The sequence below is a fragment of the Photinus pyralis genome, unplaced genomic scaffold (assembly GCF_008802855.1).
Source record: "Photinus pyralis isolate 1611_PpyrPB1 unplaced genomic scaffold, Ppyr1.3 Ppyr1.4_LG1, whole genome shotgun sequence".
NCBI classification, from domain to species: Eukaryota; Metazoa; Arthropoda; class Insecta; order Coleoptera; family Lampyridae; genus Photinus; species Photinus pyralis.
In genome coordinates, this window is record NW_022170249.1 from 49465168 (window position 1) to 49478970 (window position 13803).

Below are 13803 nucleotides of genomic sequence, written 5' to 3' on the forward strand. Positions count from 1 at the left end.
AACACCTGTTTAAGATTTATACCTATCTATTGCTTTTGTGCGGTTTCAGTAGCCTTCAGATTTAAATTCGATCTTATCAAGATTTAAATATTTACATTTTAACACACGAATTGTGGTAAAATATAACAAGAGCAACAATGATACGGTCTTAGTGTTATTCAGAAATAATACATACTTAAGAATCACTGTAAAGATCGTTGCTGCTTATGTCATATTAATTTTTGCGCCATATCTTTTATATACCGCGTGTCTACTTAAGTAATTAACGAGGTAATTAAGTAGTCAACATTGGGAAACTAATTTTCATTATTAATTTTATGAAAAAAATATGAAATAACAATCATAATTAAGTAATAAATCTGAAAGTGGTTCGATTTTAGATTGATATGTACTCGTACATCTATGATTTCCCGTGACTCCAGTAGCTAATTTCTTCAAATAAGGAAGAAAGAATTGCTTATGAAGCTTTATTTCATTTAGAATTTGTGTAAATATAGAGATTCGTGCGCTTCTGCGAAAAAATACTATATTATGTACTATTTTGTCAAGTTATGATTATATACGAGGTCCCTGAAGTTGCTCCTGGAAGTTGAACCAATTGTGACAATTTACAATGTACCTGTTAGTTTTAAGTTAGTTTTGGTTAATTTTGGCGTTAGTTTCTATTTGGTACTTACTAATTGTTCGGGAATACTTCACACTTCACTGCCATTTACTCGAATTGTTGGTTTAAACACCATTTTTGATTGATTGGTATGCAAGTTTTCATAAAATGGTCGTTTGTTTTCCATTCATTGGTAGGAAACTGAAATTTTTCCGGAAAAACTCACACTTCGCTAATATTTTTGTATAAATTTTCGATAATGGTGTGGGGTATCCACGAACAAGCGTTTGAGATTATTATTCTTTTTTATAGCCGTAGAAATTGGTGGTCGTATTTCTACGTTTAGTCAAAGGTTTATCGACAAGTTAGGTTTACTGTTGCGAGATAAACGCAGATTCGACCATTTGAAGAAAAGATTAGTTATAGACTATGCATTTGAACCCATTACGTATGTATTGGGTTTAGCAAATCTAGGTAGGGAATTTTATTAGTTACGCGTTTTCGGATTTCTTATTAATGCCTAACAAAAACACCCTGTATAAATAAAACATGGCCACTTTCTGTTTATTCAAGTTGCTTTGCTCGTTTTTGTGTAAATAATGGTTTTCTCTATAAATGGTAAATGGGAATCAGTTTTCTGGTGTGGTAAGTATTTACTTTACGCATAAGCCAGGACATAAACCTGTGGGCATGAAAAAGGGGTGAGCTGTTAGTTACAAATTACAATGACTAGTTTGGTACGACATTTTTAGATTTTTGATCGTTTGTTCTACGTTTCGGTGGTGATCTTTGGTTTCAGGAAAGCAATTGTGCTCTTTCTTGCCCAGTGAAGTAAAACCTGGTGCAGAGTAAGAAAACATCTTCCAGTGCTGAGGAGATTTCCAGTTTTTGGTGGGATAATTTGGTATTCATGTTTATAAATTAGATAGAAAATGTTTTCTACATGAATTTACAAGTAAAGTGTTGAAATAATGTACTTACATCTGTAGCAATGATGCGCGCCTCTGTCTAGGCAACATATTATACACACTCAATCCATTTTCGGTTACCACAGAGATCCGAGTTCCTCGCAACAACATTTTGTATTCCACCTGCGGTAAATTCGTCCCTAGAACGTTCGCCCTAAGAAAATTTCGTCACCATATCATCTTACACTTTTGAAAAGCAACGTCAAATTAACTCAAAGTCAAAAATAGAGGCGAAAATTAATATTCTTATTGTCGCATAGTTCAACTTCCCGATATGAATCTTTCGAAGGTGAATCTTCCGGGTGCGAATTCAATGGTGACGGATATTCTGGAGGTGCAATATTTCACAGGCAAATTTGTCGGGTGCCAATTTACCTGTGGACGTGTCCCTTTGATGGAGAATATTTCAGGGGCGGAGTTACCAGGACTGATTTTCCGGAGCGAATCTTCCTACAATCGCAAGTGTTATTATTGCACATAAAACCCAAGAAACAACAAACATAAAGTAACTGATCCCTTGTACATGTACAGGTAGAGAGGCCTTTATGGGAAAATGGTGTATACCCAATCTAAGTAGCATTTATATGTAGCCAGCTTAGATTGAACTTAACAGTACAGACTTTTTTGTCTCTGTATACTGGTAATGAACCCAGTCATTTCCATAGCAGTTATTTGTTATATTACAAATTCGAATTATTGGGAATGTTTTTGGTAACAATACAAGAATAAAAATATAATATTATTAAAGACGAATTAAAGATCACTCCGTTAGGGTCGAAATTTCTTGGTGTTTCTGTGGGAACGAATTCTAATGGGCAAAATTTTCGGTGTGATTTCCGTGGTGAATTCTACAAATGCGAATCCTCTAAGGAGAATTTTGAGGGGCGAGTCCTTCGGGGGCGAATATTCCGGAGGCAAATCTTCCGTAGGCGAATTTACTTGGGACAAGTTTGTATGGGGGCGAATTTACCGCGATGAATTTTCGGAGGTTCCTATGTGGTGTACTTACTATCACGGATTAAAAATGCATGTTACTGTTTTTAGTTTAGTGAGCAGTTAAACTCTATAATGAACCGTGCCATTATTTATTTATTTTTGCCTGTATTTTTAAGTGGGCGGGGTTTCAGCCAACGCTGCTCTACCAACCCAACCCACTATACATTTACAAATATCTATTCCCGAACTCGGATTCGAACAAGGGAAACGACATTTTTTTGTGAATTAGCGTACTGCTGTCGTGGTATATTTCCAAGTTTAATGCGTGCTTACAGAAATATGGAATGAACGTATATCGCTTTCATAAAGATATAAGAAAGTTGAATGAAGATTTGGGTTGGGTAGGCTGTTGAAGGATCTCCATTGGAGATATGTTGCGGGGTGGTCCAGTTGTTTTGCTTACTTATGTAACACTTTTGTACAAATGTTGCTCTGGGGTTTAAACTATTTGGAACTTTTATTTATCCACAAACGAAGACATTTTATTTGCTCTGACTATTATTAAATTTACGAATTACTCATTATTCTTGAGAATAATAATTAATCGATTAATATTTGATCAATTATATTGTATAATTTTGATAACTTGCTTTTTACATTCAAATTGATTTTGTAATTGCTTATTCGTGCAGTGGTTGAGACAAAGTTTTTTTATTATACCTGAATCACAATCTCCGTTTTAAACACTCAAATGCGTGCGAAAAAAGGCCTTTAAAACACACGTGCTTTAAAGTTGCTAAGTAACGATACTTCAAGTATGACTTTTGAAACTGTCATCTGGGGCTGAAATAAAAAATCCTCTTAGGTCGTTTTCCGTAAATGCATAACATTTCTTTGGCTTGTACCTATCATTTGCTTGAAGGTTTCACAAACGCGCGTAATTTAGAGTATGCTTCCAAATCTGTTCCACTTTTTAATCACAGCATTGTTTGAAGTTTTAAGTTAATGCACCAAAAGATAGGAGATTTAAATACCTTTGACATTTCCTTCATATATCCCAGCATTATCGATGCATTTAAGACTTTATTCGTAAGTAACTTCTTATTCATTCATGTAAACAACTTTTCATATTCTTTATAATAGGCTTTACTGGATTTGGATTTTACACCTATCAACGTTTGTTTAGATTTTACAACAAGCGATTTAATGGACGGTGTATTATCTTTTTCAACGGAAATCGTTTTATTTACAAAGACGATGATTTTTATAAGCAAACGTCAAGTGACATTTCCATGGCAATCGTGAAATATCGAACACCCAGCCCACTTAATTAAACATGTATTCGAGTATAACGTCAATATGATTTCATTGTATTTCCTATTTTTAAATTATACTGCAGGTATAATAAAAAATACTATAAGATACACGTGTATAATTGGTCTTTAAAGCACTTGCAACGTTAAAGGCACTCCGCTTTGCGTCGTGCCCTTAAACTCGTTGCGCGTGCTTTAAAGACTTGATTATACACTTGTATCTTAATATACTATTTCTATAGTATTTTGTGGCCTACGCCCAAAACGTCTACTTTTACTGACCTACCGAGTCCTGCATCTTATATTTTAGCCAGCACCATTTTGCATATAACAACATATCAACTTTGGTTTTTAGGGGGACATATTTCTATACGAAAATAAGTCCCCTGAGTCAACATCCTACACTTGTTTAATTTTCCATTCTGTCAGTATTTTCAAATTTTCAATTACTGTGCTATGGAGTGGAAACAACATCTGTGCTAGAAGCTTGATCTTCCACCAATTCTTTTAAAGTTAATTTTTCTGTGCACTTTCATCTGATTTTAGTTGTATTATAGTGGTGCTTGAGTTGAGTGTTTGTTTCAAAATGGGAGGTTCAGATAGCAGATTGCAGACTTCGGTATCAGTTTACCACCACATAGTAGGTGTAATGTCTGATTATTATAACCCATTTTCAGAAAAATTGTTTTGTGGCACAAAAGTCAAATTTTGATACCGGTGTTTAATAAATATTTACATTATATACAAACTATGAGAACTTTAACTTAATAGTAACCGTGGCCAAGTTTGGCAATGGGGGCACCATAAGATAAAGCAGGGGCGGCATATGCAACTGGAGCTGCAACCTTAGCGTAGGCTGGAGCGGCATACGCAACTGGAGCTGCGTACTTGGCAATTGCTGGAGCGGCGTAACTGATAGCTGGTGCCGCAATTTTAGCTACAGCTGGAGCAACTGCAACTGCGGGAGCGACGGCCTTAACGGCAAGGGGTTCCTTTGAAACCACGGCGTTGAAACCGTTGTGGGCATCGGCGGTGTAGTGAACGGTACGTTTTGTTCCATCGGAATCGATGAGCGAATAGCTGCCTTCTACACTGTCACCGTGACGTACTTCTTGTTGGCTTTTTGAGTCACCAGTATGGGGGTCGTTGACGGCGTAACCGAATTCATAGTTAGCTGGTGCGACAGGTTCCGCAACGATAGTTTTTGCAATAGGGGCGGCGTATGCGATGGGTGCGGCAACTTTGGCGATCGCAGGAGCAGCGTAGGCTACTGGGGCAGCGACTTTAGCGATTGCTGGGGCGGCGTACGAGTAAGCTGCAGGGGCGGCATACGAGTAAGCTGCAGGGGCAGCATACGAGTAAGCTGCGGGTGCGGCTACTTTGGTGATTGCTGGAGCTGCGTAGCTGACGGCGGGAGCGGCGTAGCTGACGGCAGGAGCGGCGTAACTCACGGCAGGAGTAGCGGCATAAGAAACAGCGGGAGCGTGAGCGTAAGAAAGCGCAGGAGCGGCAATTTTAGCTACTGCTGGTGCATAACTGTAAGCTACTGCTGGTGCAGCTGCGTATCCATGAGCGGCATAGCCAAGGGGAGCTCCAGCTTGAGCAATGGACACCAAAGTGGCGACAATTAAAAACTGAAACAAAGGTATATGTTTAGTACAAGCCTAAAATAATCCTTTTAGTTGGCTATTTAAGTAATCCTCCCTTCGCACTACTCACTTTAAGTGACATGTTGGTTGTATGTACAAGTAAGAATGAACTTGTGTGATCTTTGTTGTAGCCGTACAGTTTATATAGTTCTTTGCAAGGTGGGGCCGTCACCCCAAGATCAATTTGGTCACTTTCACCATCGGCGTACAATACCTCCACCTTTTAAGTTATTAAATTAGTATGTATCACGAAACTGTTACACATTATGATCTAAAGCATAATTAAACTTAAATTGTCACACACTGACGGCGTGTGTCTACTTTATTATATCATTTATCATTGCCAATTCGTTTCTATGCACAAAAAATCTGGAGCAATATTTGCAAGCATTAATTTTTTAACATTCAGATTACACGTTTGCGATCGTTTATAACGTAGGACGCAATGTCAGACTTAAAAGGGATTATGTATGCGATACAATTGGGTACGCCCAATGTGAATTTTGTTAGGAGACCTATTGCGAAATTTCCATCCATGTATTTGCGGCGACAATAAATTACAATGACTGCTACTTCCCCACGAATGAACTACTAAAGTCGCCATTCACAAGAACTTCAAGGATATCCTAACGAACCAGGAAAAAAGTCTAGCCGGATAAAGACAATGATACTCCTTAATAGCTCACGTTGGTGTTTATGCAATATTATTTACCAAGCTTGGCAAAAATATACATTTGGTACAAGTGAAAAATAATTTTTGTACTCCGTTGGCTAAATCAACCTATTTTGTTTTTCATTAACCGTCAAAAGTGTCACTTTTTCTCCCGGAGATGAGGGACGAAAAGTGGCCGTAAGCACACAAAGAAGTGTCAAACACAATTTAATCGTTAATGGTTACCTTCAAATGCAAATGCCGATTCTTAGATAATACTTTATTCTCATTATACCTACCATTTTCCATATACATTTTTAGTTTTGGGTCATTTCCTCATAGCTTATTCTGCGGTGGTTAAACAACCATTTGATTTAATTTTTTCCGAAGTATCTTTTCAATCCAAGAAAGCGATACTCCCAAAAGGTCCTATGTTGAAATCTGGCTTTGGTCATGGACGTTTTGTAGTGTATATTGCGTAGGATTGCTAGAGCAACCTAAGCTGCCCCGACTTATGAAATAAAAGCCCAATGACGTCGTGTAATGGCCATTCCACTACGGCACTGTAAAACGGTAGTTCGAATCTGCGGGTTCGAGGATACTTACATGTACATCTTCGAAATTGTTCTAGGATTACTAAAAAGTTCATTATAAAGAAACATTTCAGAGCTTTCTAAAGGTTCTTCCGAAGATTTTAAAAGTTCTTCGAAAATTCCCAAGTCTCCAAGTGCTCAAATGCAATCTTTAAAAATGAATCAGCAATTCGTAATAGAATGCTCAAATGTAAGGTCCGTAAATATTATTCAGACTATTGAAGTCTTTTTAAAAGAATCTTCTAAGGCATTCCTTAAAAATTGTGCACAAACTCGCTTCAGAGATTAATCACACAATTTTTATTGATTCTTCAGGGACATTTTTGAATTCAGTGAACCTTCAAGAACCCTAAAATGTTTTAACTAAAATTTTCAGGAAATTCTTCAGGAATTCATGATACAGGTTTTTTTGAATTCTTAATAGAGTAACCTGATTCACACTAAAAATTCTTCTGAGATTCTGCAAAGATTAAAGAAAATTAGAAATTTTCAATAAACGTTTATTGATTCTTAAAAGGTTTCTTGGAGAACTTATGAATTTTTCACTGATTTTATACTTCAGTCGAGAATTTTTTAGAAATTCTCGAAGAACTGCTTTTCAAGTATAATATTCAAGTATTCTTAGTAGATCTCTAACGTCTCCTTCGCGTATTATTTAATTTTCAAAGGAGTAACGGTTTTATGGCACAAAACTATTGAGAAGGATCTGGATCCTTGCGCCAACTTTTTTCCTTGTACGAATTGTGGGAAACGTGGGAAAATTATTTGAGAAGTGCAAATGGCTACGCCAATAATCCTACATTCTTACGTTAATGTTTCCCTCCCAAAATGTAATTAAGTCAATTCTCCTATATACCATGATAGCTGAGAAAGCAATTAAAGGGATGTTCCCAATGGTATTAACATTTGGGGGCATCTGAATATTTGGAAAAATGTCAGTCGGGGTCTCCTATAATCATGTTTACATGTTACATCCTATACCAGGTGCTACCAACCAACTCTGTATAGCAGTCAGTATAGATATCTTTAAAAAAGATGAAAGTGAGAAAAAGCGTTTAAAAGATACCTACCCGAGATCTTTTAAAAGCATCAAAAGCTAAAAATTGCATGATATGGGGCGTACACGGTACAACCATTGTCAGATTTATTATTCAATGGTACACCGCTTTATCTGAGATGGGCTGCCACAGAGTTAATGTTCATATCTAAAAACTGAGAAATAAATCGGTTGTGTGGACACGTCATGTAATATATGCTTTTGTTTATAATCGAAGTTTTCTATTATTTACTGATCTATATATCTTTATTGGATAAATGGCGGAACTGTTATATTACTTAATTGTTTCCCTTCTCACTCCAAGATGGCAAGAATAGCTTAAATTTCTCTCAAACGATTATTACAAGAAAATATGACGAATGTAATATTATATAAAATTAATGAGCTAAACTGGAAATGTATGATAAGGCATGTACAGGACAAAATGTTTCAAAATTTTGACTAATGCGTTTTTAATGTTTTTCACCTTTCGAATTAATTTACATTACAGGTCAGCATTGAAGGTAATCTGCATTTACCGATTAAATTGCATAAATCTTGGGAAAAAATTGAGCTATATATGTGATATACTTTAGAACTGCACCCGTGATGCACTAGTATAAGTATTAAAAAACTAAAGCGCTGTACCGAATTTGATCCTATATCCAGCTGATGTGATATCGATTTATCAAGACAGATCTGCCGCACACCAGGGAGGGATTGCTAGTCCGATAGCGATTAGGATCTTTTATATTCACACGCTCCAAAAGTGACATTTGTACCTGAAATGTCAATCTGAAATTAGCATTTTAAGAGGCTAAACATTTCTAATTTATTGCAAGTCGCCGTTACCGGAACTACCGTTAACAACATTTGCCAATGACGACAATTTTACACACTTATCTCACCGTTTTTTCCAATTGCAATCTATTTTCTGTCGTTTAGAGACTGCATAAATTAAAATAGTTGAACGTCCAATTTCGAAACATCATTTATATTATCAATACCATGATCTATTACTAATATTAAGCAAAAACTATTTGCAAGAGTAAAATTCCCTCACTTGCGTTTAGTAGTATAAGTAAGGAAGTAAGTGAAAGTGTCCGAGCAAATATAATTCACGAAATAAAGAAGATTAATATGTTGGAGTCTATTTTGATCAGAGAGATATTTTGAACATAAATCTTGCTGGGAAATTACTAATTATTTTTGGCACGATTGCGCTCAATTAAGAGTGATTTAATTTGAACACTTCTGTCTGGGGCTTTCCTGTACTAACATGATACTTTAAATTTTTAAATTGGAATTCACTAGTTTTTAATACAAATAAATGGAACTAATGTAATAAATAGATAAATAATAAATGTCTTCCATGAGGAACGTAGTTGGAAGGCATCCCCATTACACAGGTCGCGTTACCACGTCGTATGGCAATATTTATTCTTTGACCTTGACATTTTTATAGCTTTAAAAATTTGACTTTAGTTATTTATGCGAAAGAATTGAAAAATTCAAATCGCACCCGCTACACTACCCCTCCCTTATTCGGATTGTTGTATTTTTCCTCTCTGTCCTTTCCAATGATTCTCATGGTGTTACTGATTTTTGTTTTAAAGACGTCTTTCATGTGTTCCGTAGTCCATTATTTCACACGTTTTGCCTACAAATTTCTCAGTAGGTGAAGTATAAAAAATGTATTATTGTAGGTATTATTGTTCAGCAATATTCCTGTTTTGTCGATCTAAATGTACAAAATTGCAATAAAACCGCAGTAAAACTTATCTACTTCAGGTGCAGGAACTCAAAAATGGCAACATATGGATTTATTACAGTTAGGTACAGTAATTTTCACTAAATACCTGTAGAATTCCGTAAAGTACCTATACTTGTATGTATATAATATGTAAAGTGTAACCAACCCTCGTGATATGAAATGACAAGTGATCCCACTTCTAGTTAACGCCGTAATAAGAAAATATGAACGCAACAAGTTGAAAGAAATTAATTTTCCAGAGCGTACAGGACGCTTTTAGCTGAAAGGGATCGCTTAAATAGTGGGAGCAAATAAAGCAAATAATGTGTTCTGATAAAAATAATAAATTATTCAGTAAATATTAAAGGAATTGTATGAAATAATAAAAAAAGCTTATGCAATTAAATTATAAATAGCCGAACAATGGAATCTCTATACGTCGATTCAGTCGCTCGAAAACATAAATCTGAATCTGAATAACGAGGAAAATTTCAATAACCACTACGTGCCGTTGGCAGAAAACTTTTAAAAATGATTGCAGAAGACCGCCAGTTTTATAAATCTCGCCAGTATATAATAGTGTCCGTGATGTCCGGCTGCATTTTTTAAAACCACCAGTCAATGTCCGCGCCAGATCGTGATTTGTATAACTGCGAGCAACCCTTACATTTGCTGACCATTGGAAGTTCTAAGCTTTTATATAACTGTAGGTCATATATAAAATTTCCTTTTTATCCTTTTTAAAACGGTGTCAATAAAAACTGTACGTTTTTAGCGTGCTTTCAATTAGCATCGAGAGAGCGCAAGAAAAGTTACCTAATGGAGTTAGAAACTGATGAGCTTAATTAAATTGTCACCCTACTTTTTTCTGTTTTAAGGAAAAATGCTGTTCTAACGCTACAACTAGGATATGCAAAGCGGTCCATTTGTTATGGAAACTAATCCTTCTGTCAGAACATCTCAAGCACCATCTTAAGCGGATTACTGGTTCTTCAAACCGAAGGAGGGGGGGGGGGGATCATTTCGTACCTCAATGCAATACCTGCTTTACTAACGTGCGGGTGGAAGGATGATTGGTATTGAGAACACCGGTCCGTGTGGTGTAGTTGAGTTAAAGCTCGGCTGCGGTACTAAGGGTCCCTGGTTCAAATCGGCTTGTGGCAGCCTTGATAAATATTAAATAACATGAAATAAGATAAATAAAATAATTAATAAATAAATAAAAATAAAATACACCACGGATATAAATGGAACATGTAAAGGTAATAGAATATATTATGAAGATGGAAATGGAAGAATATCTGGGTTTAAAACTGTTCTTGGGCCAATTCAAAATTTCACCGAATATAAATGACATGAAGAGGATTTTAAAAAGTATTTTTTTTAAACGAAATAACCTAGCTAGTAGTTATAGTTTAATAAGGTAGTGGCATGCTGATTAAAGGGGAGGGAGGAAGGCTTCTTATACATAAATATGTAACGGCCGTCTGGCACACATTCGAAATGCACGCTATATAATGCAAGAAGAATCAAACCCTTACAGAAATTCTCCGCAATATTGCATTTTTCCTTATAGGCACCTTTTTACGACACTATTTTTGAGATATTCGAACTTACTATTCATATCGCCAATAAATATGTCTCGTCACTTTATGAGTACTCTCTTCCGCCACTTCGTTTAAGAGAATTTATTTCGACTACAGTAATCTGATCCAGACCATTTTGCCTTTGTGAGTACTCTCCTCCAACAGACCGTTTTCAAGCTCGCTCTTAAAGTTTTGATATCAGCAATGCATATATTCGTTCAGAAGTTCCACTCACCTTTCATAAGTAACCTCCTCCGATACTCCGCTCTGGAGATATAGTGTGCATAAACCAATTACCTTTCGACCAGACCTTATCCTCTTAGTTGTCGTACTGATTCTTTAACTTTACAGATTTCGTCAAAGATGAGCGAGTGCCCCACCATTGATGATCCTTCCTCACCATTGAGTCTCCTTTTTTTTGAGACAGCTTGTCTCATAGGCACATTTGATGGTCATGCGAAGTTTTGATTCTATGAACTCCAGTTCCGCCGAGTGTCCTGCAAGAGAGAAGAGTTCTTAGTTGGTTCTCCTCGAATTTCTATATACGGGTACAGCCTTTTGATCCAATGATAAAACAAATATACAGTGTGTCCCAGATCGGGTGGGATTGCATGGGTAACTTTCTTATTATTAAAGATAGAGAATTGGTTAAATGGACAATGTTTTGCAGCTTTAGATGCTTATTTAAAATTTCCTTGTGGAAATTCAAAATGTCGAATAGGTTCGACGTAAATTCAAAAAAACTAAAATTGGTCATTTCCTTTAATGTCTTATATCATCGAAAGTATAAGAGAATAAAAAAAAAGTTTTATATAAAAGTTACTGCCTCTGATACGCCTAATTTAGAATTGATGTCAAAATAAAATTGAAGATGGTTACCTTTGAGGAACATTTACCAACTTCCTAAAGTTAAATAGGCGCCATATTGGATTTTTAGATTATTTGATTTTTTAATTCTCTTTTCAACGAGCTATCATAGCATAGGATTGAAAATAAAATACCCGTTATATCAACGGTTTTTATATTTTAATCAAGTAGGCTATGATGAATTAAAAAAAAACAAACCAAAATCTATTCGAGGCAACAAAACGATGAAAGTAATTACATTAGATGTTTAAAATATCAGTGGCGCACTCATGGGAGGGGGGTTTCGGCGTTACAACTCCCTCCAAAATTTTATGTAAGGAGGCGTACACAAATTTTGACTTTTATGGCGTTACTTATTGACTGTCATATTATCCATACTTACATACCTATAAATTGCTGGTATAACTACAAACTATCTCCTCTAAAAAATGCCATGCCAATATCCAGTTAAACACATTTCAAGACACTTCGATTTACTTTACACAATGTATTACCATTGATGCATTGTCCCAGGTCACATTTTGTAGGTGGTTTATCCTTAAGAATATCTACCTGCAGTATTACCAGTCCGAGTATATGGACAAATGAGTCTTATTTTTCTAACTGCGGAGTGTTCAAATCGACATAATGAACAGTACTCGTCACAGGGAAACCCACATGTTGTCGTTTGACGCCGAAATCAAGCAAGGTTTTAAATTAATGTACCTACTTTATGACATAATGGGAAGTCATGTAATTGGACCGGTAATCTTCGATGGAACTTTAACTGCAAATTCTCCAATAAACTTCCTTAAAGGATTTTCTAGACAACGTATGTTTCGCAGAAAGGGTTGGTTTATGGTACCTCTACCAACAATTAAGCTGGCTGCCCAGGTCACAATTCACGAATTGTGAACATTGTACATTAAAGAATAAAGTACATGGAAGTAACTACTACTACTAATAGGCAATAATACCACAACTGCGCGAAGCCGTTCTAAAGGCATGTTATAGTATCAGTGGCAACATGTTGCCTAAAGTAAACTGTCTTGAAGTGTGTTTCACTAATAATGGCTAGTGTTTTAAACATGTGATGTAATTATTTTCATTGTTGTGTTGCCTCGAATAGATTTTGTTTTGTTTTTTTAAAATTCATCATAGCTTACTTGATTAAAATATAAAAACCGTTGATATAACTGGTATCTTATTTTCAATTTTATGCTATGATAGCTCGTTGAAAAGAGAATTAAAAAATCTATCAAATAATCTAAAAATCTAATATGACGCCTATTTAACTTTAGGAAGTTGGTAAATGTTCTTCAAAGGTAGCCATCTTGAATTTTATTTTGACATCAATTCTAAATTAGGCGTATCAGAGGCAGTAACTTTTATGTAAAACTTTTTTTTATATCTCTTATACTTTCGATGATATAAGACATTAAAGGAAATGACCAATTTTAGTTTTTTTGAATTTACGTCCAACCTATTCGACATTTTGAATTTCCACAAGGAAATTTTAAATAAGCGTCTAAAACTGCAAAACATTGTCCATTTAACCAATTTTCTATCTTTAATAATAAGAAAGTTACCCATGCAATCCCACCCGATCTGGGACACACTGTATATCTATGGTCTGATAAGAAGGGTTCTTCTGCCACATGCCATTCGTGTCATCTAGAGAGAGACTCACCTCTTCTGTTGATGCTTGGTGGTGGATAAGGTCGCGGTATGCGGATACGAGCACAAGCCCCATCTCGCCCCCATCCCTTTTCGCTGTCAGCGATACTGCTACCAGGTCTCTGTAGTAGAATTCCCATAGTGGTAGTAACTTAACGCTATTCGTAGCTAAAATGCACGATCTGGGATT

The 13803-nt window shown here is 35.9% G+C and overlaps 1 protein-coding gene across 1 annotated transcript; it reads right to left on the reverse strand.

The window, feature by feature from the left end:
- Positions 1 to 4585: 4585 nt before the first annotated feature.
- LOC116169466 (cuticle protein 21-like) lies at positions 4586 to 5671 on the reverse strand. Its single transcript, XM_031485569.1, has 2 exons — positions 5541 to 5671; positions 4586 to 5455 (listed from the first exon to the last, which is right to left on the reverse strand). The coding sequence occupies exons 1-2, from the start codon at positions 5550 to 5552 to the stop codon at positions 4586 to 4588; spliced, it is 882 nt and encodes a 293-aa protein (XP_031341429.1). The 5' UTR covers positions 5553 to 5671.
- Positions 5672 to 13803: the final 8132 nt, after the last annotated feature.